The sequence below is a fragment of the Podarcis bocagei genome (genome assembly GCF_964188305.1).
Source record: "Podarcis bocagei genome assembly, chromosome: 6".
Taxonomy (NCBI): domain Eukaryota; kingdom Metazoa; phylum Chordata; class Lepidosauria; order Squamata; family Lacertidae; genus Podarcis; species Podarcis bocagei.
This window is the reverse complement of record NC_138130.1, coordinates 69,970,016-69,995,470: the sequence shown is the minus strand read 5'-3', so window position 1 is coordinate 69,995,470 and position 25,455 is coordinate 69,970,016. Positions and strand designations below refer to the sequence as shown.

The window sequence follows — 25,455 nt, the reverse complement described above, 5'->3', positions numbered from 1 at the left end:
CCTTTATGTTCTTTGCTCCATTTCAAGTCAGGATTTTGACAGAATTGTCGGAAGTAGCAGAATATAGCTAAGACAAAGGCTACTCCTTCATCAGCCACATCAAGGTCTACCTAGTCTGGCACCTTGTTCCTAGCTAGATGTTTCCGAGAAGCACAAAAACAGGTTTTAAAAACAAAGAAAGAAACCAGCATCCCTCTGGCGTTGCTTGTACCCAGCATCTGCTATTGACTTTGCTACTTCTGCCTTGCAGGCTCCATTTAAAGCCCATGGCTGTTAGCCACAATAAATCCATTATCCACATATTTGTTTAATACCAAGTATTAAGGATACAATCCAAAGTACATTCACTAGGAAATATAGGCTGTCCACACATTACCGTTTATGCTACCTCTAGTATTTGAAGCAGTGGACACACAATATTCCCCACAATCCATATCTATCCTGTAGTTTCTTGAGGAATACTGTTGTAGGATACGTTTCCCCTCACATCAGCTTCCATCCACTTTGAAAACATCTTATTTATTATTATTATTATTTACTGAATTTAGATACTGCCCTATACCCGGAAGTATCAGGGCGGTTCACAGAACAAAATACAAATCCACAAAATTCATAATCAGAATAAAAACAACAAACCAATAACCCTGTCAAAACCCCCCACATTTTTAAAGGGCATAGAATGTTAATAAGATCAACCAAAGGCCTGGTTGACAAGGAATGTTTTGCCTGGCACTTAAAGGTGTATAATGAAGGCACTAGGTGAACTTCCCTGAGAAGGGCATTCCATAGACGGGGAGCCACTGCAGAGAAGGCCCATTCTTGTGTTGCCACCCTCCAGACCTCTTGAGGAGGCATACGAAGGAGGGCCTCAGAAGATGATCTCAGGGTCCAGGTAGGTTCATATGGAAAGAGGCGGTCCTTGAGGTATTGCGGTCCTGAGCCATTTAAGGTTTTATATGTCAAAACCAGCACTTTGAATTGGGCCTGGAAACTAATTGGTAGCCAGTGCAGTCAGACCAGGATTGGTGTAATATTCTCATGGCCACTGAATTCTGTACTAGCTGAAATTTCCAAACCGTCTTCAAAGGCAGCCCTATGTATAATGCATTACAGTAATCTAACCTTGAGGTTATCAGAGCATAGACAACAGTAGTTAGGCCATCCCTGTCCAGACAGGGGCGTAGCTGGACCACCAGCTGAAGCTGATGGAAGGCAGTCTGGGCCACTGAGGCCAGCTGAGCCTCGAGCGACAGCAAAGGATCCAGGAGTACCCCAAGCTACGACTCTGCTCCTTCAGAGGAAGTGTAACCCCATCAAGAGCAGGCGATCTCTCACCCATCCGGTCTAGGGAACCACCCACTAACAGCACCTCAGTCTAATCTGGACTGAGTTTCAGTTTGCTGGCTCTCATCCAGACCATTACCGAGATAAGACACTGGTCCAGCACTTCCACTGTCTCATCTGCAGATGTAAAGGAGAAAGAGAGCTGAGTGTCATCAACATACTGCTGACAACGTACTCAAAACCTCCAGATAACCCCACTCAATGGTTTCATATAGACATTAAACAATGTAGGGGATAGGACTGAGCCTTGCAGAACCCCACATTGAAGGTTCCATGGGGCGGAAAAGCATTCCCCAAGCAACACCCTCTGGGAAAGAAATTCCACCGCAAAGTGGTGCCAACCATTTAGGCAACATTCACTTCATAGGGAAGCTGAGGCAGCCCTTGCAGAAGAAAGCTTCATGAATAGGATTTGGGGGCTTACAGATGTGGTGAAACCAAACAGGTAATGCATATCAGGTGAAAGCATCCCTGCCTCCTATCTGGTGTGAACAGTAACATGCAAATGGAACTTGAAACACAGCAGGGGGGAAATAACTTTGTTGCATTGTAAGCTGGGACGCGGGTGGTGCTGTGGGTTAAACCACAGAGCCTAGGGCTTGCCGATCAGAAGGTGGGCGGTTCGAATCCCCGCAAAGGGGTGAGCTCCCGTTGCTCGGTCCCTGCTCCTGCCAACCTAGCAGTTCAAAAGCACCCCTAAGTGCAAGTAGATAAATAGGTACCACTCCGGCAGGAAGGTGAATGCTGTTTCCGTGCACTGCTCTGGTTCTTCAGAAGCGGCTTAGTCATGCTGGTCACATGACCCGGAAGCTGTATGCTGGCTCCCTCGGCTAATAAAGCGAGATGAGCGCCACAACCCCAGAGTCATCTGTGACTGGACTTAATGGTCAGGGGTCCCTTTACCTTTACCTTTAAGCTGTTAATGTGTGCATAGTCATAATTGAATCAATGGGACTTACTAAGTAAAGGTGCTTGGGTTTGGGCAGTAAATGACAGAGAAAACATGCTTTGTGACCTGTTTGTTCCTTTAAAAAAGAAAGTTTGCCGAGTTGCACAGAGACTTGATAATAAGAATATCAAACTATGTAGACAGTGATACCCAATAAGCAGAAATCCCAGTATTGAATCACATTTGTGAAAACACACTTATTTGGCATCCTTACACTCTCTGCAAATCTATCAGGCAGGTGTTTCCAAAATGTGCTACAATGTTTTTTGGGATTGAAGTCTCAACAGGTAGTTTGTGTTCAGTTTAAAAGATTGTATATGAAAACAGAAAAATTACACAATTCAAAAATTGATTTTGTTAACTCTCTCAGTTAATTTGCTCTTCCTGATAATAAAGCTAAGCAAGTTCACATAATTGGAAACTTAATTCTTATTTACTCTAACGTGATTTGCAAACCCTGCTTTTACAAAGTACCATTCGGATTCTCTTAATGTGTAGTACATACATATATACACTATTCTCAAACTTTTCTTCATCCTTGTTGAAGTAAGAGCATCCCCTCAACAACTGTGTTTCACTGACAGTTTTCTTCAAATGCTCTGAATGAGATGCTGAACCATTTTATTGGGAGTCAAAAGAACCTCCCTGGATGAAGTGAGTATTGCAAAATCAGGTTCTTAATATCTGCAAGCATCTCCATCCCGCATTCAAGATCTGTTCATAAACATCCTTCTGCCTTCCCTTCATCTCCAAACCCATTATTTGCTAAAGAGATCTGATTGGCTAAGAGGATTGGGAACATGATACCCTGCTTTTCACTGGTGCCAGTTCTAATCTGTTTCCACAGTGCAGAAAGGAATGAAGCTTACGCCCATCCCACATCTTCGATGGACTGTGCAAAATGAGTTTTGTTGCAGTCTTATTGGCAGAGGGCAAATGCCCACATCCTAGACATGACCACAGAAACGGGCAGTAGTAGTTGGGATGCAGGTTACAGAAGGAGAGAGCTACCGTACCTTCTGTCGCTTTCAGAAAAAGGCTGCAATAGATGGACAGGGAAGTAAAGGAAAGCTTGCACTGTCACTACCTTCATTAACCCCCATCTCCCCGCACGCTTTGAACGGATGCAGATGGTGCAACTGCTGCAATTGTCAAGCCCGTATCTTTCACCAGCAATTAAATCTGCTGATAAACAAGCATTTAATTTTCCAGTAACTGGTTGCCACATCTAATTTTGTCAGGTAGCCTGTAACCTTTCCTCCTTCATTCCGGGTCACATGCCCTTTTCCATTCACGTCCGAAAACTCTAATTCCAAACTACTTTTTCCTTTCGTGGTTGCTGATTTTTTTTTTTTTTAAAGCGGCAAAGGGGGCCGGGAACGAGGGAGGACCAGAAGGTGAACCTACTGGTGTTAACATTCTCCTGCTGCGTCGTTAAGCGCTCCTGAACTCAGGTGATTATTTGGAGCCATGCCACGGCTGGAAGAAGATGATGATGAGGATGAAGAAGAGTGTCGGGTATTTGCTTGCTGGCTGACGGTCGTTTGCAAAACAACCCTGTCGCCTTTCTGTCTCTTGCTGTGCTCCTGGTGCTTCTTCCAGCTGGTCGGAGGAAGAGGATTCTCGGAGGGTCCTAGCGTGGAAGGAGAAAGAGCGGGGCTGGCAACGGTTTGCGGACGGAAAACCAGCAAGCCTGTATTTTTCACCAGGCACGAAGGACTTAATAACCACCCAGAGTAAAACTGGCAGACGAGGCAAAGGAAGGTAGAGAAGGGGAAATCATGGAGAGGAAAAGGAAACTCAATCGTGGTTAGAAGCAAAGAAAAAGAAAGAAATGCTACAGAGGAAAGAGGGGTGGGTGGGAAAAAAAAATAGAAATGAAAGTATAAAAAACAGAGAGTGAGAAGCACTGATTATCTCTCTCTGCCCCGCCCCCCGCCTCTAAAAAACCCCCTCCTAATTTGCAAGTAGGGAAGGGGAGGGGGAGGAGCGGCATGTACCACTAATTCTCAAAGGGAGGGAGAGGGAGCCATTGTGACATACCCTCCGCTCCCACCTTCCCGCTCCCGGGTGCCAAGCTTCCTCGTCGGAGGCGTCGATTTGTTCAGACCGGGGACGTCCCGTCAGAGAAAGGCCTTCAGGGAAAGAGAAGCGCCAAGGAGGTGGGGACCCGCGCTCTTAACGCCCCTCCCCTCGCGGTTGGGATGGTCCGTCCCGTTCCTTCGGTGGGAGGAGGAGGAGGGGCAGCGGGCGCGACGCCTCCCCGCGCAGCGACACACGGACCCGGCGCTGCGAAGGGAAGGAGGCGGAGGAGGAGGCTGCGCTGCCGAGCCGTAGCGGCGGCGGTTGCTGCTGCTGAGAACGGAGCCCCCAGCATGGCCGGGTCCACTGTGGCGGCGGACGCTCCGCCGGCTCCTCCCGGCCGCCGCCGCCGCCGCTGCTCGTCCTCTTCCCCTCCATCTCGGCTCTGTTGCCGCCGCCGCCCGGCTGCGCCCGCCCTGCCCGGCTTGCTGTCGCTGGGCTTGCTCCTCTCCCGCGTCTGCTGCGGTGAGTCGCCGCAGAAACTTTTCTCTTTTTTCCGCAAAGGGGGCGGCGGCGGCTCCTCTCCGGACCAAACCAGTTCCCTCTCCCCCTCCACCCTCTCCCCTCCGTCGTCCGAGCGCGGGGCGCTGTGGGAGGGACGGAGGTTGAGAAAGAGCGAGCGAGGGAGGGAGAAGTGGCGGGCGGGACTTCGGGGAAACTTTTCCCTCAGCCGCTAGTCGGGAGAAGTTGGCGTGTCCGGTGGAGGCGAGGTGGGCCAAGCTGGAGGCGAGAGACCCCGGCCGGGGGTGGGGAGTGCCTCGCGTGTTTTCTCTTCATGAGAGGAAATGGAGGAATCCACCTCGAGGGTCCTTCCCGCCCCCGCCCCCGCCCCTTTTTCAACATTTCGCGAGGGGGGGCTGGAGGGTGAGCTTGTTCAGTGTGTGTGTGGGGGGGGCGGCTGCTTCTGGGTGTGGCGCTCGAGGGGGGCTTCTTGTGAAGGGGGGGGGGCGCGAAGCCGGGCAAGAGAAAGAGAGTTGTGGGGCGTCGAAGAGCAAGGGATGTGTGCGAGGGTGTGTCTTGTCTGCAGCTCATGTTCCTCTGCTGAGATAAATATTCGTTTTCTCTTGCGCTCGTTAAAAGGCACACACATACACAGAGGCAGCGCTTTCCGAGCCCGTGGCTGCGCTAGCACGATCAACATCGCCATCCGTTACAGTGGCGGGAGGTTCCCCCTGACTTCGGTAGGCGGGAGCCTCGAAGGTCCGCAGCTCTTTTTTATAGTTTGCGTGTATTTGTGCGTTGCCAACCCCGCGCATCTGCTATTCCGGGAGCGCTCCTCTGCCCGGCGTCGGCGCGCAGGCGGAGAGAGTGAGCGTGTGTGTCCCGCCGCCTTGTTGTGTTTTGTTGTCGGCGCTGTTGCTGGGAGTTGGAGCTGTTGGGATTCCACTTGTCACTTGGAGCCGCCGCCGCCGAGACCGTTACGTCCGGCATTCTGGGAGCTGCGCTGGCTAGAAGCTGCTCTCGCTCGTCTCCGTTCTGTCTGGGCTGATGACGGGGCAGCCGTGATTTGTGGGCAGGACAGGCCGATGCCATGATGTAGCTGGCCGCCGCCCTTTTAAATGCACCCCCTCCCGGTCTCTCCCCCCCCCCCAATCCCGTCTTAGGGAAGCCCCTGGCTTCAAAAACAACTGGTGTGCTTTGCCAGAATTGGCCAATAGCCAGTTTGATGGTGAGCAGCAGGTGCTGAAGCAAATGCGAATATGTGGGGATGGCTTATCTTGGAAGCACTCGTTTCAGGGTCTCTTCGTAGAATCGTAGAATTGGAAAGGGAGCACAGGGGTCATCTAGTCCAACCCCTGTGGAGGACTCCATAAGGAGAGTCAAATCAGCTGAGTGCTCCACTCCTCATTACACAGCCGTTAAGAGTCCTCCAGACTCTGATATACACCTGAAGATAATTGTAGGGTAGTGCAACAGATGCTTGTGGATTTACCAGAAAAGTGATGTGTTTCATGCATGTGTATTCATCACTTCATGTCTACCTTAGTTTGTGCAAAAGCCAGAAATCCTATAGACCTCTGACTACAATATTTTCAATGCTAGTTTAATACATGCTTTTTAAAAATAGCTTAATAGCTATTTGAGATAATTTGCTCCTAGAAGATCCACACTTTGTCCTTAAATTCCTCCTGGCTGCTTTCAAAGCAGTTGTTTAATGTTTGGCTCTAAACATTTCCAGGTGCTAGATATGATTGTAAACAATTACATTCACTGCCTTCAGTGTTATGGTACGCCACCATTTCTGCATGATATCTCAGTGAAAATTCCATTAAAAGACAACAGGCTTCAGTTGATTTGATCTTTTTTAACTTAGAATTATAGAGTTGGAAGGGACTCTGAGGGTCATTTAGTCCAACCCCCAGCAGTGCAGGAATCACAACTAAAGCAACCATGACAGATGGCCATCCAACCTCTGTTTAAAAACTTCCAGGGAAGGGGAGTCCTCCACTTTCCGAGGGAGTCCGTTCCACTGTTGGAACAGCTGTTATTGTTAGGAAGTACTTCCTGATGTTTCGTCAGAATCTACTTTCTTGTAACTTGAAGTCATTGGTTTGGGTCCTACCCTGTGGAACAGGATTAAAACAAGCTTGCTCCATCCTCCATGTGACAGCCCTTTAACTATTGGAAGATTGCTATCATATCTCCTCTCAGTCTCTTCCTTTCCAAGCTAAACATACCCAGCTCCCTTGATGGTTCCTCATAAGGCTTGGTTTCGGACCCTTGATCATCTTGAGCACCCTTCTCTGCACACGTTTCAGCTTGACAGTCAATATCTTCTTAAATTGTGGCACCAAGAACTGGACACAGTACTCCAGATGTGATCTGAACAAGGCAAAATAAGAGCAGTACTATGACTTCCATTGATCTGGATAGTATACTTCTGTTGATGCAGCGTAGAATAGCATTGATTTTTTTCTGCTGCTGCATCACACTGTTGAAGCATGTTAAGATTGTGGTCAACTAAGACACAGATCATTTTCAGGTGTGTGTGTTATACAATCACCTGCATCCCTTTTTCTCATTCTTGATAGTATTACTAGTCATCACAGCTTTTTCCAAAATTGAAAGCTGAGGAGTTGGCTTATTTACAGCTCTTCATCTGAAGATTTTTAAATCTTCAACAAAAGGACTAATGTAATGAGGTATTCAAGTTCAGCTATATAAGTAAACATGAAATATTTACAAATCACCATAATACTACAACATTAATCAGAAAAATTAACACACACTGGCTCATCCTTCACGAATCTGTATTTAAGACTATCTGTGAATTAGAGGTTGGTAATGTGACATTTTTAGTCCTTTAGCAGGTACCAAGAGTGATAAGTTGTTCAATATCAAAATATTAATAACATAACCATCATTTTAAGTTGTGCACATCTTTGAATTTTGTGGTGGTGTTCTTGGCTCAAAACTTACCAAAAGTGTTTTGAAATGTGTATTTTAGAAGAAAGTATGTTTAGAAATTCATACACTGAGGTAAAATACACTTATGTATGTTGTGATAAAATAGGAACATATAGCTGAATTCATCTGCACAGATTCCCCCTCCCCAATCCAGTGATAGACAGCATAGACTCCTGAAATGCATTTCAGTCATGAAGGGAATGGAGCTGGGCTGGATAAGGACCTGCTGAGTCCTAAGCTGATCCAGCTACTGGCCCAGCTGGCAGTGGATCATATATGTCTCTGCTGTGCCAGCCTGGAGATGCTGCAGTGACAGTCAGCATTCTTAATTGAATTCATGAGGACTGCAACGTTGTTGTGCCTATGATACTGAGATGTGAACCATCTAGTCAGGGGTTTAGATCTTATCTCTACCATGAACTCAGTAGATGACCTTAAGCAAACCGCTCTTGGCCTTGGTCCCCATCTGGAATGTGGCTCTAGTAAAACTTGCCTACATTGCAACCATCTGTAATGTGTTGAATTACATATTGGAGATGATGAGGCATTAAACACTGAAGAATCGGGGAAAGCCAAATTCAGATTTTTGAGGTATTTTAGTAAAAGATTTACTTAGTGAAAATTCTCTGCACACCATGGCATGTGGCCAAATGTAGTTCTTGTTGAATGAATCCTTGTCATATCTGTCAAGGTACTTAGAATATTTCAGTAAAAAATTAAGAGAGCCATATTCTACAGGATCTTCCTCTCTTCTTCCTTTATATTGGCAGCACTGAATATTTTAATGAGGGCCATGAAAATGAAACTAGTTTCATGTCTATAATTTTCAGGAAGAATTTTGTTCTTTCCTATCATACTTTTTAATCCTGGAAAGTCTTTCATATATTTATCAACACAAATTAGCCTAAGGACTCTTTAGTAGCTCCAGGTATTTTTGAATGATACTGATTCCTTCCAATCAAAATTTTTGGCCCAGCGTTGAATTGGAACCTACTTTGGTTGTCCTAGCGGACCGCTTGTGCTGGGAAATGAGAATGTAAACTTGTTGATTTTCCTGGAGCTCTCAGTGACAGTTGATGGCACCTCATAGGATTTGTATAGGAGGGGACTTTTTTCTATACATGGTTCCACTGATTTCTGGAGGGCTTGCTGCAGAAGGTGATGCTGGGGGACTGCAGCTCTGTCACTGAGGTGCAGCAGAGAGGATCTTGTTTCAGTATCTATATGAAATGGCTGAGTGAAGTCCAGAGACACTTTGCTGAGCAATGTGTTGGTAACACCCACCTTTTTATCTCTTCTTTACCTTGGAGGCTAAGGAGGCAAGGAATCTTGAAACTGTTTGAGTGTGAGACTTGATAGTATGTAAAAAAAATGAAACTTAATCCAGACAAGATGAAACTACTGTTGAGTGGGATATTTTTCTAAATCTGGATTTAGGTGATACAGATTGTTCTGGACATGGTTACACTCCCCCTCAAGGAATGGGTTCATAGTTTGGGCTGTTCCGTGACCAGCATGTTTGCCCTGGAGGCTCAGGTGACATCAGGACATAGGAGTGCCTTTTACTAGCTTCAGCTGGCACATTAGCTGTGATACATCCTGGCTAAGTCAAACTTCACCCATCAATCATGCCCTAGTAACCTACAGATTACTGCGGAAATGTGTGATAAAAACAAAACTGTGGTACAAAATGCTAGTGCCTAGCCTGGGTTGTGTGATTAGAACAAATGGTTGGAGTCTTGTATTATCTGAGCTAATTTTCTTTGTTTCTAAGCTTAAGGTGCTGCTTTTAACCTTTAGAGCTCAACATAGCATTGTGACAGGATGTCTTAAGGACCACTTTATGTGCCATCACTCTGTTCAACACCTGGGCCTTTGTGCCAGATGCCATTGCCAAATAAAGTCCAGTAGGCATCTACTAGAAGCAAGATCTTTGATAAGGACTACCATGTAGAATGCCCACCCCAGAGATTTGCTGGGTCCTGTTTCTGTACTCCTGGCTGTAAACCTCCTTTCAGTAAGCTGCTGCTTGTTGTGGCTTGTTTATCTGATGTGCTTTTCCTGCTTTGTACTTCTTGTTGTATCATATATTGGTTTTATTTTGTGAGCGGCTTTGATTTTTATTCCTGATAAGGTGGGATATACATTATTAAAATAAACAGATATATCTGGAGTTTTTGGCTGTCAACCACAGCTGCTGCAGGATAATAATTTCAGTGCTTATTTTATTTAAATGATTTATTATATCCTGCTTTAAAAATAAATTATTAAGCAGTTTGCTAGAATGAAATATGTATGCTAACATTATAATGCATGCATATATAATATATGTATACAAATTTAGCATTAATATCAGAATGAAACAGGTGGTACCATTAAAGTAATGATTATAAACTGCCTTCTATAATTTTTTTATAAGGTTTCAGCATCTCTCTCCAAATAGAGAGGGAGGATGTTCTGTATTACATTGAGTGAGAATTTCACCATTTCCATGCCACCACCAAGAAAGCCCTGGTCTTGCACTCCTCCACATTGAATATATACAAAAGGCAATCCAGAGAGTACAGCCTACAGTAGAGATCCTAACATCAGGCAGGCTCATATGAGTGTGTGAAGATATTTAACTCTGTCAGAGTTTAATACCTTCATTTTAGATTGATTCCGGAAACAAATAAGCAGCCAATATAACTGCTGTAGGATTGCTGCACTATGCTCTGACCATCTCCCCATATTTTGCCCTTTGTGAGAGGCAGCCTTGTGAGAGAAGAGCTGTAATAGTTTGGTCTGGGTGTAGCTGGTGCACAGGCCAAATCTGCCTCTTCTAGACAGAACCATAGATTGTAAAAGTTGCTACTGGACGCCAGCACCACCTGGGCATCCAGGAGCAAAGAAAGGTGCTTCTAGATCCAGTACACGGCATACTTAATAATTTCAGGGGGATCACAACCTAATCTGAGACAGGATGCACAGCTCTTTGCAGACTAGCAGAACTTCCAGCAGCAATTCTCTGGATTAAATTTCAGTTTGTTCACTGAAGTTGAGCTGGGCAGGATGTGGTAGATAGTTTCCCCTTGCAAGCTGAAAATATGGCAGGACTTGAAATGATATGGCAAAGTTAGCAGCCATCATATTGATAACCTTACCCAGCTTCTAGCGGTGATGAAAGCAAGGGAGGTAACTGTTGTGGGAGACTACTTTAAGTTGGAAAAGACTGAGATAATTGGGTTTACCCCTCTTATCCTTCCCCAAAGGCAAAGAGAGTTCAAGTTTGAACACTCCAGGAAAGAGCCTGTGGGGAAGAGTATTAGGAGATGACAGGAGATAACTGTGACCACAAGAGGGCAATCCTGTCTAGGCAATCTGGTTTAGAGAGTTGGGGGTTTGTAAAAATGCTGGAAGGCAACTAGTTAAATAAATAAAAACAGCTAACTCTTGATGGTTAAGAGATTTGGGCTCGCACTTTGAGAGTGGCTATATAATAGCTGGACGCGGGTGGTGCTGTGGGTAAAACCACAGTGCCTAGGACTTGCTGATCATATGGTCGGCGGTTCGAATCCCCGCGGCGGGGTGAGCTCCCATTTTTCGGTCCCAGCTCTTGCCCACCTAGCAGTTCGAAAGCACCATTAAAAAAGTGCAAGTAGATAAATAGGTACCGCTTTATAGCGGGAAGGTAAACGGCGTTCCGTGTGCTGCTCTGGTGCAGGCTCGCCAGAGCAGCGATGTCACACTGGCCACGTGACCCGGAAGTGTCTGCGGATGGCGCCGGCTCCCAGCCTCTAGAGTGAGATGAGCGCACAACCCTAGAGTCTGACAAGACTGGCCCGTACGGGCAGGGGTACCTTTACCTTTACCTTTATATAATAGCTATTCTGCATTGGCCTTCTTGCTTACCAAAACTACTTCTGCACACTGACTCGGAGGTTTGCATCCCCATCCAGCCATGAAGCTCACTAGGTGACCTTGGGGCAGACACAGCCTCTTAGTCCAACCTACCTCACAGGGTTTTTGTGAGGAGCTCCTTGAAAGAAATGTGGTATATAAATGAATTCAAGTAGAGCTTGAATGCTGAACCTGGTTCCTTCACATGGAGTACAACTCAATCTAAACAAGAGAGTGTTACTCAATCTCAAGTCAGGTTGTATACCCAGACATCAGTCAGGTTTATCATAGCTAACATAACTTTTGTCTTGTATGAATTAGGTAAGTTTTTGTTGCTTTGGCCCATATCTTTTTCTTCACAGTTTTAGAACTTCTCCCCATCAAATTCCTGGAAGACTATAAAAGAGTGAGCAAGATGTGCCATGGTCATACTGACCTCTTCCATTAGTTTAATTAGGGTTGCCATGTTTCAAAAATGGTTGAGATTTTTATTTTTGCCAAAGTTGCTGAGCTATGAATGTAGGTCAGTAACAAGGATAAGAACCCCGGTACCTGGCTGGAAGGCACATTGGAAGGGATAATTGGTCTCTTCATTTAGAAACTTACTCAACAGGGTCACCATTAGTTGTGTGACAAACTTAGATTCCCATATGGGAGCTAATTGTTCTAAATAATAGTCTAACCTCTGCTTCCTTCAGATTTAGATTGAAGGATTCATTTCAAGGATGCATGAAGACAAACTATTCTGCTAGTTGACCTAATAAACTAGAATAGGGTTCATCTTTTTAATACTGTGTAGTAATGATGCTCCCTGTATATATGCAATGATTCTAGCAAGCTGATAGTCATTTCTTAGTTGCCAGACCAGGTTTTCAGTTGCTATGGTGATTTTCCAGCATTCAATTCTCTGGTAGATGAAGTCAGTGTTACTCAGCTTTATATTTTAAACTTAGTTCTCTCAATTTTAAAGTGTTTCCAACCACAGTCATGTAAATGATTTCATATTTCAGATCACAAAATGTTGCTTCCATTGAGATGAACTTAAAGGCTCTTGTTCAAAATACGGCTTGTGGATTGTGAACGTTATCTTTAAGTTACTTTGCAGACATATAGTGAATTTTTTTGAGTTAAATGCTGTTAAGCATGAATGCATTTTGCTTTTAAGAACTACTTGGGATGGAAGTTGGCATGATCATGCAAGTCTCTTTCAGTTTCAGTGGAGAAGTTTAGTGTCCTGTCTTATCAAGTGGTGCAAGAGGATGTAAACTTTCTGGTACCCGTTATTATAACATCCCTGCTTTATTCAAACCTTTGCTGCTGTTTTAAATGACCACTTTCCTCCCTTCTCATGCCCATGGTGTAGACACTGGTATTGTACAATCTGCTTTCTCACCCTGACTTCAAACAAATCTAGAATTGTGATGAGGCACTACAAATCTTCCAGTGAGGCTTTGGGTGCACATGTGTATGTGTGATAAGAAATTACAACTCTACTATGTACATCAAATAATTCCATATCAATAGTTATGTAAGGGAACATAAACAGTACGGGCACTTAAAATCATTTCAAATTAGATCTAATGTTGTCTTGAAATTTTGTGTTCTAGTAGTTATTAGATTTATGAAAGAATGGGATTTATAATCATCTCAACTCTCTTTATGTGTTACAGAGTATGTTAATTTTGTTAGAAAAGATATAATCCATATTTTTCTACACCACTGGTGTACATTAGATCTGGTATAACCAGAGATTTCCAGTTAATTGCTATTTCTAGCTTTGCTGCTGCAAATAATGTCATCATAATCTCAACATCTGTCTCATTCAAAGCACCTTTTATGCAGGCAGAAAACATGGGTTCAAAGCTGTATTGTATCAATTGCTATAATTTAAGCCACGGTTTAGTGGTATGTGGATGAGCCTCAGCAACTACCTTTCTCTTGCCACTTGGTGGGGATTAGTACTTTTGCCAAATTTACTTCTGGTTTCAAAGAATCACAGATTAGCATTATGTGCAAACCAAGAAACAAACAATGGGGAAGGGTGCCCAGGGGAGGAATGCATTGCAGCAGAGAGGGAGAAAATCCATTGTGCAAGCCAAAGTCTGTTGCATGAGCAGAGCAGATCTTCCCTGAACACAGAAGTAGTCTGCAAATGTGTGTAGGTACCAGTATCCCAGGAAAGTATGGTAATGTTCAAATTTCTGTCATCTGTACTAAAGTTTTTATTGTAATATATCAAGCAAATCATTGCTAAAATTCCGGATAAAGGTAGTAATTTTGCTATGAGAAATTGCAATTAATAGCAGCTAAACTTTCACAATGGTAAAATACCTGTGGACTCAATGATAACACAAATTTTCACACAAGAATAATGTGTGATGCAGAATGACTCATATTTTGTTCTCTTTCTACTTTTTTTTCACATTCAGGTGCCTTAGCTGGACCAAAAGTTGATCCACGTGTGAGAGCAGTATGGGGGAAGAGTGTTACACTGAAATGCATAATTGATATAAATGAAACATTAACACAGATTACATGGGAGAAAATGCATGGAAAGACTCCACAGACTATTGCTGTACATCATCCTGATTATGGATTTTCCGTTCAAGGAGAATATCAAGGAAGAGTATTTCTTAAGAATGCCTCACTTACAGATGCATCAATCATCCTAAGAAATATTACCTTCTCTGATTCTGGAGAATATGTATGCAAAGCAGCTACGTTTCCTCTAGGAAGTTCCCAGTCATCAACAACTGTAACTGTATTGGGTATGCTTATTTTTTTATTTATTTTGTAGACATTCTACCTACATGTTTGAAGATCAGTATTAAAACTGGAGTTTGCAATATGTGTTCCAGCACAAGAATTGTCACTTTTGTTTCAATACTTCTTGGAAGTCCTTGCTTTGTTTAGAAAATTAACTAACTAAAGCAGTGGAGATTCAACCTGGTAAAATGGTTATCTTTCTGGTCTTTTGGCTATTTCATACCTCATTGTGTTTCAGTTAAGGTGGATTTTTCTTCCATTGATTAAAGTTTATGCTCCTTGTAAACCACATTGGAATCATTCTTGAAAAAAGTATAATATATACCTAAATATATCTAGATAAACTGGTTCGGCATTATGAAAATGGTAATGGCCAATGAGGTTTCCTGAAAGACCATTTGATTACCGTTCCTGTCTTCCCTTACAGTGGAGAGCTGCAAAAGAGGGCATTGCATGGGTGCTGTGGACCAATAATAGTTTCAGTATACAGTGGTACCTCTGGATGCGAACGGGATCCGTTCCAGAGCCCCGTTCGCATCCTGAGTAGAACGTAACATGCAACTGTGCGGGTCGCGTTTTGCCGCTTCTGCGCATGCGCGTGATGTCATTTTGAGCGTCTGCGCATGCCTGAGTGGCAAAACCCAGAAGTTACGCACTTGGTTACTTCCGGGTTGCCACAGAGCGCAACCCAAAAATACATAACATGAAGCTACTTCAACCTGAGGTATGACTGTATGTACTGTTTCCATGTATATTTGCTTCCATGTATACTAGCTATCTCAAAACAATTCAAGTCAAATCTAATGGGCTTTGTTCATTCATTTTAAACTGGTTTCATGGCCTCTGACTGATTTTTTGTTTGTTTATAATTATTGCCTCTTAGTTTATATTTTTTATTTTATTTTACTATATTATAGTTTAGCTCATTGACTTGGAATACCTCAGGATGAAGGGCTGTTTAGACATTTTAAAAATATATAAATACTTCTAGCCCCTTGGTAGCAAATTGTCTACTGAGCTGATGATTTGCCATTACTTGGTCATATTTTCACACATGCTCACTAGGGGGAACGTGACCTTGTAGCTTCTTCAATGAATAGAGAAAATATGTTTTATTCTCTGACGTATTTATCTAGAAGAGTTTTAGTTAGCTAGGTATTCCCTTGATTTAGGTTTGAATGCTATTGTCTGGAAATGGAACGTTCAGTTGGATTGTATTACAAAATTCTTTGAGTGTGCGAAGTTGCAGCATATTAGTATTGTATCTTATAGGAACATAAGAAGCTGCTTTATACCATGTCAAACTATTCTTCTATTTAGCTTAGTATTGTCTTCACTGACTGGTGGCAGCTCCTCAAGGTTTCAAGCAGGAGCCTTTCCTAGCTCTGCCTGGAGATGCTGGGGATTGAACCTGGGATCTTCTGCATGCAAGGCAGATTCCCCACCCTGATCTTCCTTTAAAAAACCCCCCTTCCTTTTTAAAGAGTTAATTGGTGAAAGTATTATCCTATATATTCAGTGATATACTCTAGATCAGCTCCAGGAAAATTATTTGATTTTCTCCTTTAGAAGCCAGCCTAATTAGGTACATCAATGTATATTATACTTGTTCCTATTACAGTGGTGCCCCGCAAGACGAATGCCTCGCAAGACGGAAAACTCACTAGACGAAAGAGTTTTCCGTTTTGGAGGTGCTTCGCAAAACGAATTTCCTATGGGCTTGCTTCGCAAGATGACAATGTCTTGCGAGTTCCTGCTGGTTTTTTTCCTCCCCCCCCCCTTTTTTTCTAAGCCGCTAAGCCACTTATCAGCTGATCCGATCAACAGATAAGCCGCTAATAGCGCTAATCCGCTAATCCTTCAATGGGCTTGCTTCGCAAGACGAAAAAACCGCTAGACGAAGAGAATCACAGAACGGATTCTTTTCGTCTTGCGAGGCACCACTGTACTGTATTTACCTTGAGAATAGCTCCTGTGCTACCGTAGAAACCTGGCATAAAGCATATTCCTCAATTTCTATTTTATGTGAATGTGACTAACCCATTAAAACTTTCCATGCTGTAACTGTACTGTGTGATAACTAACTTTAGCCCCCTCTATATGCCCTCTCTTAAAATAACTGTTGGACAATTTCCTTGAACTGTCCTTCCCATATTTATTAGTTGCTTACTTACATTCCAGCTTTCCCTAAGTTGGAATTCAAGGTGACTTGCAACATTTTAAAGACAATAAACAAAAAAAAAACCTATAAACTACCGTATTTTTTGCACCATAACACTCACTTTTTTCCTCCTAGAAAGTAAGGGGAAATGTCTGTTCGTGTTATGGAGGGAATGCCTATGGGTGGCATGCCTACGGATTTTCCTCCTCTAAAAACTACGTGCGTGTTATGGTCGGGTGCGTGTTATAGAGCGAAAAATACGGTAATTAAAACAAACTAGTTAAAAACAAATAATTAAGATACATCAGAATACATTTAGAACCAGGAATTAAAATACATTTTGTCCTGACAGTAGACTATTGATCAGCATCACCTGTGCCTTAAGTTTTCAAAGGCCTGTCTTAGTAGGAAGGACTTAGCCTGCTGATGGATAACAAAGATGGAGCAACTACAGAAAAGACTGTGTCATGTGCCACCAGCACCAATGCTTCTAATGTTGATGGAGCTCAGAGGAAGTTATCACTTGAGGATTTTAGTACATAGGCAGTTTCATATAAGGAGGTTTTTCAGGTAGCCTGGGTCCAAAAGCTGCATAGGCTCTTGACAAGGTTGCTGGTGGCGAAGTTAGAAGTGTGTCCTTGTTGTTTTTATAAGTCCTTAACAAGATTTTTTTCTTTGTTTACAGAATGTTATAAAATATAAGGAATTGGTTCTAGCAGTTCTTGTAATTTGTTCTGGTAAAATATGCTTCTCCTTGAGAAGGCGCTTGATCTTAACCAAAATGAAGCATCCTCATCCTATGCTTCCTTTTTTACCTTTGTGCACAGCAACAAAATGGTTTTTTTCCTCTCTCTTTTGGAAAGCTTAATTCTTGGCAATAAATGTGGCCTTCACAAAATAGCAACAGCATTCTACATAATGCTGTATAACCTCTTAGCATTGTTGTGGTAACATTTGTGATATATGGTTTGCTGTTTGATGCCTGCCTCCACCAGTAGATTCTTATATTGATCAGAGGACAACACATTTCTGAAATGACCCAGAACATAGAATATATTCCTATTGAGTGCACTGCTGCTGCCACAGGAACTTTCCCTGGTGACTATAACATCAACAGTTGTTGGTGTGTTTGGAAAACATTAAGACTTGCTCTGCAGTGTGAATAGACAGAGCCTGCATGGTTTCTATCAATATTATTTTAAATGTTAACTTCAGTATTTTGCAAATATGGGGAGATTGTTTATTTGTGTTTAACCCCTTTGTTTGCAAATGTTGAAATTTAAATAATTATTTCTGGTAAGCTAAAGCTAGCTGGACAAAGCTGTGTTATGGGATATTCTTTGTTATAAGATTAGAATTTAGAAGGCAACTTCCAAAATAGGGGTGAAATGAAGTAACTACAGACAGCTTAGATAAAACAGTGATCTTCTAGGAGGAGTCCGCAGCAAGTGTTAACAAGGTTCGCATTCTATGCAGCTTCAGATGTATAGTAATTTGGATCTTGATTTCTGCATTTTACAGGTTTTTCCTTTAGATAGTAATAAAATGCCCTGCCTTTAATTCTGATCCTATTAATGAAGGCATTTTCATAGAAGAAAAATAATGGTCAGTGCAATTTAAATACTGGAAATTCTCCATCATGTTCCTTTTACTGGTCATATTACCAAGTGCTAATTCCCACACCCTATACCCATACCCACCATCTTTGTGGGATAAGGAAGGGACAGGCTTTTAAAAGTTTATACCTCCTTGATGTATGTTTCTGTAATAGTGCATCACACCCAAGGGCAGTTTCTTACAAGTATTAGATTAGACAGTGATGATTGTTATTTCATATAACTTGGCTGCAACCCTTCACAAGCAGATTGACTTAAGAGTTAGGTCTGACCCCCGCCTGGATTTATCTGTAAAATATTAGCCTCTAAACCCATTATATCAGTGAAGATCCACATGAGACAGTCTCCAAGTTAAGACCTGGCAGGGCAGACAGTAGTCCTAGTTGCATGTAAATCTATTTAAGGGTAAATGTCTAGTCATCCCAAGGTACATTGCAAATAAGTACTTCATTAGGCATTATTACTTTGCTCAAGGAGGAAATAATATCAGGATGAGGTTGTGAATTTTAATAGTGGTTTCCAAAGAAAATAGCTGCTGTGGACAAGTCTTCAGACCATTTCCTGCCTATTCTTGGTTGATATGACCTCGGAACATTGCAAAGAAGTGCTGCACACCCTACATGAAGCAGAGTCTATCAGTCTATGATCTACTCTGTCATTTTTCCAGTCACTGAAAATAAGTAATACATGGTCCATCTCTTCTTAAGCCCTTTACTCACCCTATCATTCATTTTGGAAAGACATTGACTAAATATATTTTCACTTGGTTTCCATTACTAAGTTGACCAAACTTATTTCAAAGTTTTCAAATCTTCTCCCCCAGTAATCCTTCAGGTTTAGTCAGTTGATTTATTAATATTGAAAATAGATTATTTACTTTGATCTTTATGTTTGTCTTTCTCAAAATCCAAATTCATTCAGTAACTAACTAACTTAGTCTTTTTTCTTAATCCTGTATCAGTTCTGAATCTAATGTTCCTAATTTTATCCTTCCTAGTTTCTCTTATCACACAGAATTTATCAACAACTCTTATCTATATATCATAATGTTCAGATTAACATATTTAGAACAAAAGGGAGAAAAATGATTATTTTTGCATAGAGCATAATATATAAGGCATTGCACACAAACACTCATAAAACATGCATTGGACAAAATTTATTGTAATTGGAACAAACCTTGGCAAGTTGTGGTTTTCACTCTCCTCTCTGCAGTCTTCTCATGTGCAGCTGCAAAGAGTTAAGCTTCATTTTCTGTTCTTGATTAACCCTAATTTACGTTGCACACATTTGACAAATTGCGGTTCATCTTAAATCATGGGTTATGAAGCCGCTTACCTACAGTGTGGACATAGCCCAATACTGTGGTTAATCCAAAATTCAAAACCAAAGCAGAAAAGCTCTGGCAGAAAAGAAGAGGGAAGGATGGGAGTGGACAAGGTTCATCTATGGCAAGTTGAGAAATGGTGTGATGAGTCAAGTACTGTTTCTCTGAAACACTTGTGGCTTGTTTTTTTTGTCCTTAAAATTCAAATGAGTTAAAATGGAAGAATGGGTGCAAGTTTCCTCTGTTGGAACTGTTGGGTAGTTGATTCTAAGATGAAAACTTGCCCTTTGTGCTTTATATCCTATGGGGTGATGGGGCGGTGTGGCAGGAAGAGGAGAGGGAAGCAGGGACTGTATAACTAGCACTAGGAAAGATCAATAAGTGGTCCACTGAAACGTCCAGCAATTTTCAGGTGAAAATAGTTTGGAAATCCCTGCTGTTTAGGATTGAGCAGCATGCGACAAGCACTGTCACTTGACTGGGACCATCATTTTGTTTTCAGATATCTAGCAGTGTGAAGAAAGACTTGTAGTTTAGCTAGCATGACTGAGAAATTAAAACAGCAGTTATTCAGTGCCCAGAGTGTAAAGGACAATCTTTTCTTGCTCAAGTAGTTTACTGTAGGCTAAGAATTTCTGCTACTTCGTGAGAACTTATCTTTCAGTCTTTCTCTGCAACAATAAATGTTAGAAACCCATATTTAATCTTTGCAGTAGTAATTCACGGGAAGCCAAATATTAACATACAGGGGTGGGTTAACCTATGTGTTAACCTGTTCCACTGATATTGACAGTAGCAGAAAGAAAAACTCCAGTGGACACAGTGCTGGGGAGGGTGCACTGCTATGATGGTGATGTAAACCATTTCCTCCCTGGTTGTTGGGTTGATCATTAGAATGGGGTGTGTCTGTTTCTGTGCCTTGTGTGTTTATGAGCTGTATGCATGGTGGAGGGGGAGGAGTGTACCCACAATCACTGCTTTGTAGTAGAATTCTATATAGTAGATTTATGAAACACAGACTATCTAGAACATCCTGAGTATTCTATCATAATTTTAACTATTTATGTAGATAACAAATTAAATTTAAATGGCGCCATACTTCATGGTCTAAGCAAAAAAGTAGCATTATCTAACTTTGTTTCAGAATTAGCCTGTGCAAATAGCCTTTTCCCAAATTTCTTACAATTACCCCTTCATTGCAGCCACCTGAACAACACCACTGCATTCTGGGGCAAAGTGTTTAAGGGGGAGGCAGTGGGGATGGGGGTGGAAGGAAGGCTTACTGACTGTGTAAACTTTCCTCTCTGGTTAAAATCTTTACTTTTAAATGGGTTTATTTAGGAAATGTATACCCCATTCTTCCAGTGGAATCTCAGGAGGGTTTACAACAAAGGAAAATAACAATTCTGTTAAATCGACCATTTAAAAATGGGTGTTTGGTTGAACTTCCTAAAATGAGGTTTTTTGCATAAAAAATAAAGTGCTTGGTAAAACTGAAAAGATCTAACCTTCTGGCAGAAAGCAGAAGGGGGCGGGCGGAGGGTGGCAAACAAATCTCATCAGGTAAGTTATTCCACAGTCTGATAGGTATGGAAAACAATCTCTCTCACCTCAATCATGCTTCTGCTACAGGCAGACCTAGGAGAAAGGCCTGTCCACAAATATCTTAGGAACAGTGTAGGCTGGTAAGGAAGGTATCTTGGACCCACACAGTTTAGGACTAAAGGTAAGCACCAATACTTTGAATGCTACCTGGAAACATTAACAACTAGTGCAGCTGTTGGTTGAACACTCAGAAATACCCTTCCTGTATTATCGACCAACTGAAGTTTATTAAGATTCTTTCAGGTAGCCTAGTGTAAAAGTACATCTGTTTAGGAATGGACATATCACTATTTGCATTCAGATGCAAAGCTGGAAACGGGAATACCCCCAAATTGCAACACTGATTTTTGGAGGCAGGAGTTACACTCCAATCCAGAATAGACTGTATCCCGGGGGAGGAGGTGTGGTCTAACTAGGAGCATTATTGTCTTGATTCTGGGCATCAACAGTTTTTCTAATGTCTGATGAAAATAAGAATAAGTGTACCCTTAAATTGCACACTGTTGACAAAATGTACTAAATCCCTAAATCCAGAAGCTCCATGTAGATATTGAAATAGCATGGAGGACCAGACTAAACCCTTAGGTACACTATTTGCCAGTAGCCAAGGCATAGTATAAGAGTCCTCTAGTTTTATTTGAATGAACTGTGGAACTTGCTATGAATAAACTATGAAACTGTAACAGAACTCTGCATGTCTTGACTCTGGAAATAGGTTTAATTGCTTAAGTGGGCAGTAACAGTTTGTCTTTAGTAATGTTAATATTTATCTTCAGATATTCCCATTGGAATGTACTATATCCTCATATTTCTTATAAATGTGACATTTATTCAATTCAAGGTGGCTGTACTGATCTGATTAGGAACTGAGCTATTATGATACTGTGTCTAATTACCTGACAGAAGAAAGCCCTATTGAACTGTACAGAATAGGTTTGCACTGCTCACCTACTTGTTGTTTACTGGCTGACTAATTATTCAGGTAGGCAGTGATGGACTACGGGGTGTCCTGCCCTATTCAATTTGTACATCTGAGAAGAATTATCACAATAAGTCAAGTAGAGCACTTTTCTTTTGAAATAAAATTGCAGATAAGTTCAAATAAATGTAATGCTAGTTACCATAACAATGTATAGAAAAAAAGAAGCTATGTGAAAGGCATTCACCATCAGGCTGGAAGCCCTACCAGAAACTATTAAGGAAGATTATTGATGAAGTAATTGGCAGTATTTATATATGTCTGTGTTGAATATCTAGAGGTGGTTGGAGGATGGATGGCAGTTAATGGATTGAGGTTGAATCCCAACAAGACAGAAGTGCTGTTTCTGGGGGGCAGAGGGGGGGCAGGTGTGGGGAATTCCCTGGTCCTGAATGGGGTAACTGTGCCTCTGAAGGACCAGGTGTGCAGCCTTGTGGTCATTTTGGACTCACAACTGTCTGTGGAACCACAGGTCCTTTCTGTGTCCAAGACGACTGTTCACCAGCTCCAACTGGTGTGCCGCCTGAGACCCCACCTGTTTGCCCACTGCCTCACCATAGTGGTAGATATCCTGTTTATCTCCTGCTTGGACTACTGCAATGTGCTCTATTGCAATGGGCCTACCTTTGAAGGTGACTTCAGAAACTAATCCGGAATATGGTTGCTAGACTGGTGACTGGGAGTGGCCGCTAGGACCATATAGCACTGGTCCTTAAAGACCTACAAGGTGTTGGTGTTGACCTTGGAAGCCATTAACAGCTTTGGCCCTATATATCGGCAGGAGTCTCCACCCTTCATTGTTCAGCTCAGAAACTGAGGTTCAGCTCTGAGGGGCTTCTGGTGGTTCCCTCACTGTGAAAAGTGACGTTACAGGGAATAAGGCCGAGGGCGTTCTCGGTAGTCACACCTGCCCTGTGGAACACCCATCAGATGTCAACAGGATAAATAGTTAAACAGCCTTCTGTAGACATCTGAAGCCTGCCCTATATCAGGATGCTTCTAATGGGTGGTGGTGGTGTTTCTGTATATTATGTTGGAAGCTGCCCAGAGTTGCTGGGGCAACCCAGTCAGATGGGCGGGGTACAAAAAATAAATTATTCTTATGTATTTTTCTGTAGTTGAACCAGTCGTGAGCCTAAAAAAGGGACCAAATGCTTTAATTGATGGTGCCAATCAGACACTTGCCGCAATTTGCACAGCAGCCACCGGAAAACCAGCTGCAGAGGTTCTCTGGGAAGGTAGTCTTGGTGAAATGGAATCCACTTCAACTTCATATCCCAATGAAACTGTGACAGTAGAGAGTAAATACAAACTGGTCCCCACAAGATTTGCTAGAGGAAGGCATATAACATGTGTTGTGAAACATCCAGCCTTGGAAAAGGAGATTAGAATGGTGTATGTGCTTGACATTCAATGTAAGTAAGTTGCAATACGTTCTCTGTCCTCATCACTTTGTCCTCTAAAAACATTTCATATTGCAAGTGATAGGATATCTTGTTGATATCAAATATCTCCAGGCTTTAAATACATTTAAATGGTTCTAAATAGCCTTTGACTTAGACCTTACCCTTTAAAAATAAAAGCCCTAGGTTGGGAACAAGGAGGAATGTTGACATATGTTTCCTCTCTCAAGTCATCCTATCTTGAGAAGTAGCTAGTAGCTAGCAATTGCTCTCTTCCATATTCTGATTTGGGTCCCATCCCAAGGTAACTTATTGTTCTGCCATATTTATAATGTGGCTTCTCCCAGAAATATCTTGATCAGATTGCTTAAATGGTCAGGACCATTGCACAGCACATTTGAATTATTCCATAGTAACATCTTAATCTTGTCGTTACTGGCTATATAAAGTCAAATAGGAAATAATTATGTATTTCACACTCTTATTTTGGGTCTTTGAAGTACCAAAACTTCAAGTTACATATAGACTTAAGAGTTTATATGTAACTTGAAGTTTTGGTACTTCAAAGACCCAAAATAAGAGTGTGAAATACATAATGTGTTAACTTTAAGCTACAGGGTGCCCCTGGGATATCAGAAGTTATCTGGGGTGGTGGATCAATTCAGGGGGTGCATGGCAACCATATTCTAATTAAATTCCAGGTTAACTGAAATTGATAACCTGCAGGATAGTTTCCACTACTTAATGCTTATTTATTAGAATATGTTCCTGACAAATACATTTTGAAGTTGTATATATGATCTGTGCAGATAACGTGCAATAAATAGTATCTAATTTAGATAATGTTAAACGTGTTGAGAATGTTAAGATGGTTTCTCAACAGCCCTCTTATTGACAATTTCACTTAAGAATGTTCCTTAATGGAATCAAATGTATTTTGTCCAAATTCTATTGACGGTGCAGGTTGACAATGATGGCAAGCAGGCAGAAGGTGAAATCTGGGTAGGTTAGGTATTCATTAGAAGCTAAGAAAATAATTTAGATGGGGACTGTTTAAAGTTGCTATATTCCACAAAGTCTTACTTGATTGTTTTCCATAGCAGCTTACGTTTATATATGTTTGTAGATTCCCCCGAGGTTACAGTGACTGGGTATGATGGAAACTGGTATATCGGAAGAGAGAATGTTTTACTCAGGTGTAATGCTGATGCAAATCCACTGCCAATGGAGTTTACATGGAGTCGGTAAGTTCTTGTTTAATTCTGGCATTCATAAAAATGTAAAATATTTTTCAATTCTGAATCTTAATTTCTTAAATATGTATCAGTCTGTGAACACTATGTTGCAAATAGTTAATTCAAATTGTAAAGTTAAGGAATTAATTACCATCAAATGTGGTAGTAGCACTTAGCATACCTGACTTCTTTAAAGGATAAGGCCAATCCAAGGAAAATAGGTTATTCAATGGCTATTAACCATAACAGTTCAAAATGTTCATCTTGAGTGGCAATATACCTCTAATTTACCAGATGCTTGGAGTAAATAGTGTGTGGCTGTTTGAATCTTCCAGAAGTACAGTGGTACCTCCGGTTGCGGACGGGATCTGTTCTTGGGCTCCGGTCAGATCCTGAGGTTTCCACAACCAGAGGGAGTGCTTCTGCGCATGCGCGCACGGTGAAACCCAGAAAAATACTTCCAGATGTGTGCGTATCCAGAGGTACCACTGTATCTGACTGGTCACTTGAGGGGAGGGTCAGAATTGTAGATTAGATGGCTCCTTGGTCTGTTCTAGCAAGAGAAATATTTTAAGCAGCATATTTGTCACAACTCAAAGCTTTCAGGGAGAATGCAACACTGGTTTTCACAGAAAAAAACCATCTCCTGCATATGCTAACAGCGTAAGAGAAAGACACAATTTGAATTATTTATGAATAAA

General features: G+C 42.0%; 1 protein-coding gene and 1 long non-coding RNA gene across 4 annotated transcripts in view; one reads left to right on the top strand and one right to left on the bottom strand.

Annotated features, from left to right (window-relative positions):
• Positions 1 to 515: 515 nt before the first annotated feature.
• Positions 516 to 4,476, bottom strand: LOC308589700. The gene is made up of 2 exons (XR_014009421.1): positions 4,337 to 4,476; positions 516 to 3,926 (listed from the first exon to the last, which is right to left on the bottom strand). It is a non-coding gene; the product is annotated as an uncharacterized lncRNA (long non-coding RNA).
• An 80-nt stretch (positions 4,477 to 4,556) lies between these two features.
• The window catches only part of NECTIN3 (nectin cell adhesion molecule 3), a 44,931-nt gene continuing 24,032 nt past the window's right edge, over positions 4,557 to 25,455 (top strand). Inside the window, exons 1-4 of one of the 3 annotated variants that reach the window (XM_081198989.1) lie at positions 4,557 to 4,840; positions 14,092 to 14,430; positions 23,235 to 23,531; positions 24,646 to 24,763. In XM_081198989.1, the coding sequence (XP_081055115.1) occupies positions 4,669 to 4,840; positions 14,092 to 14,430; positions 23,235 to 23,531; positions 24,646 to 24,763 (926 nt within the window). In that variant the 5' untranslated portion in view covers positions 4,557 to 4,668. Of the gene's footprint in view, positions 4,841 to 5,266; positions 5,576 to 14,091; positions 14,431 to 23,234; positions 23,532 to 24,645; positions 24,764 to 25,455 lie in introns of those variants that run through there. The other 2 variants (XM_081198988.1, XM_081198987.1) reach the window with 2 other exon arrangements.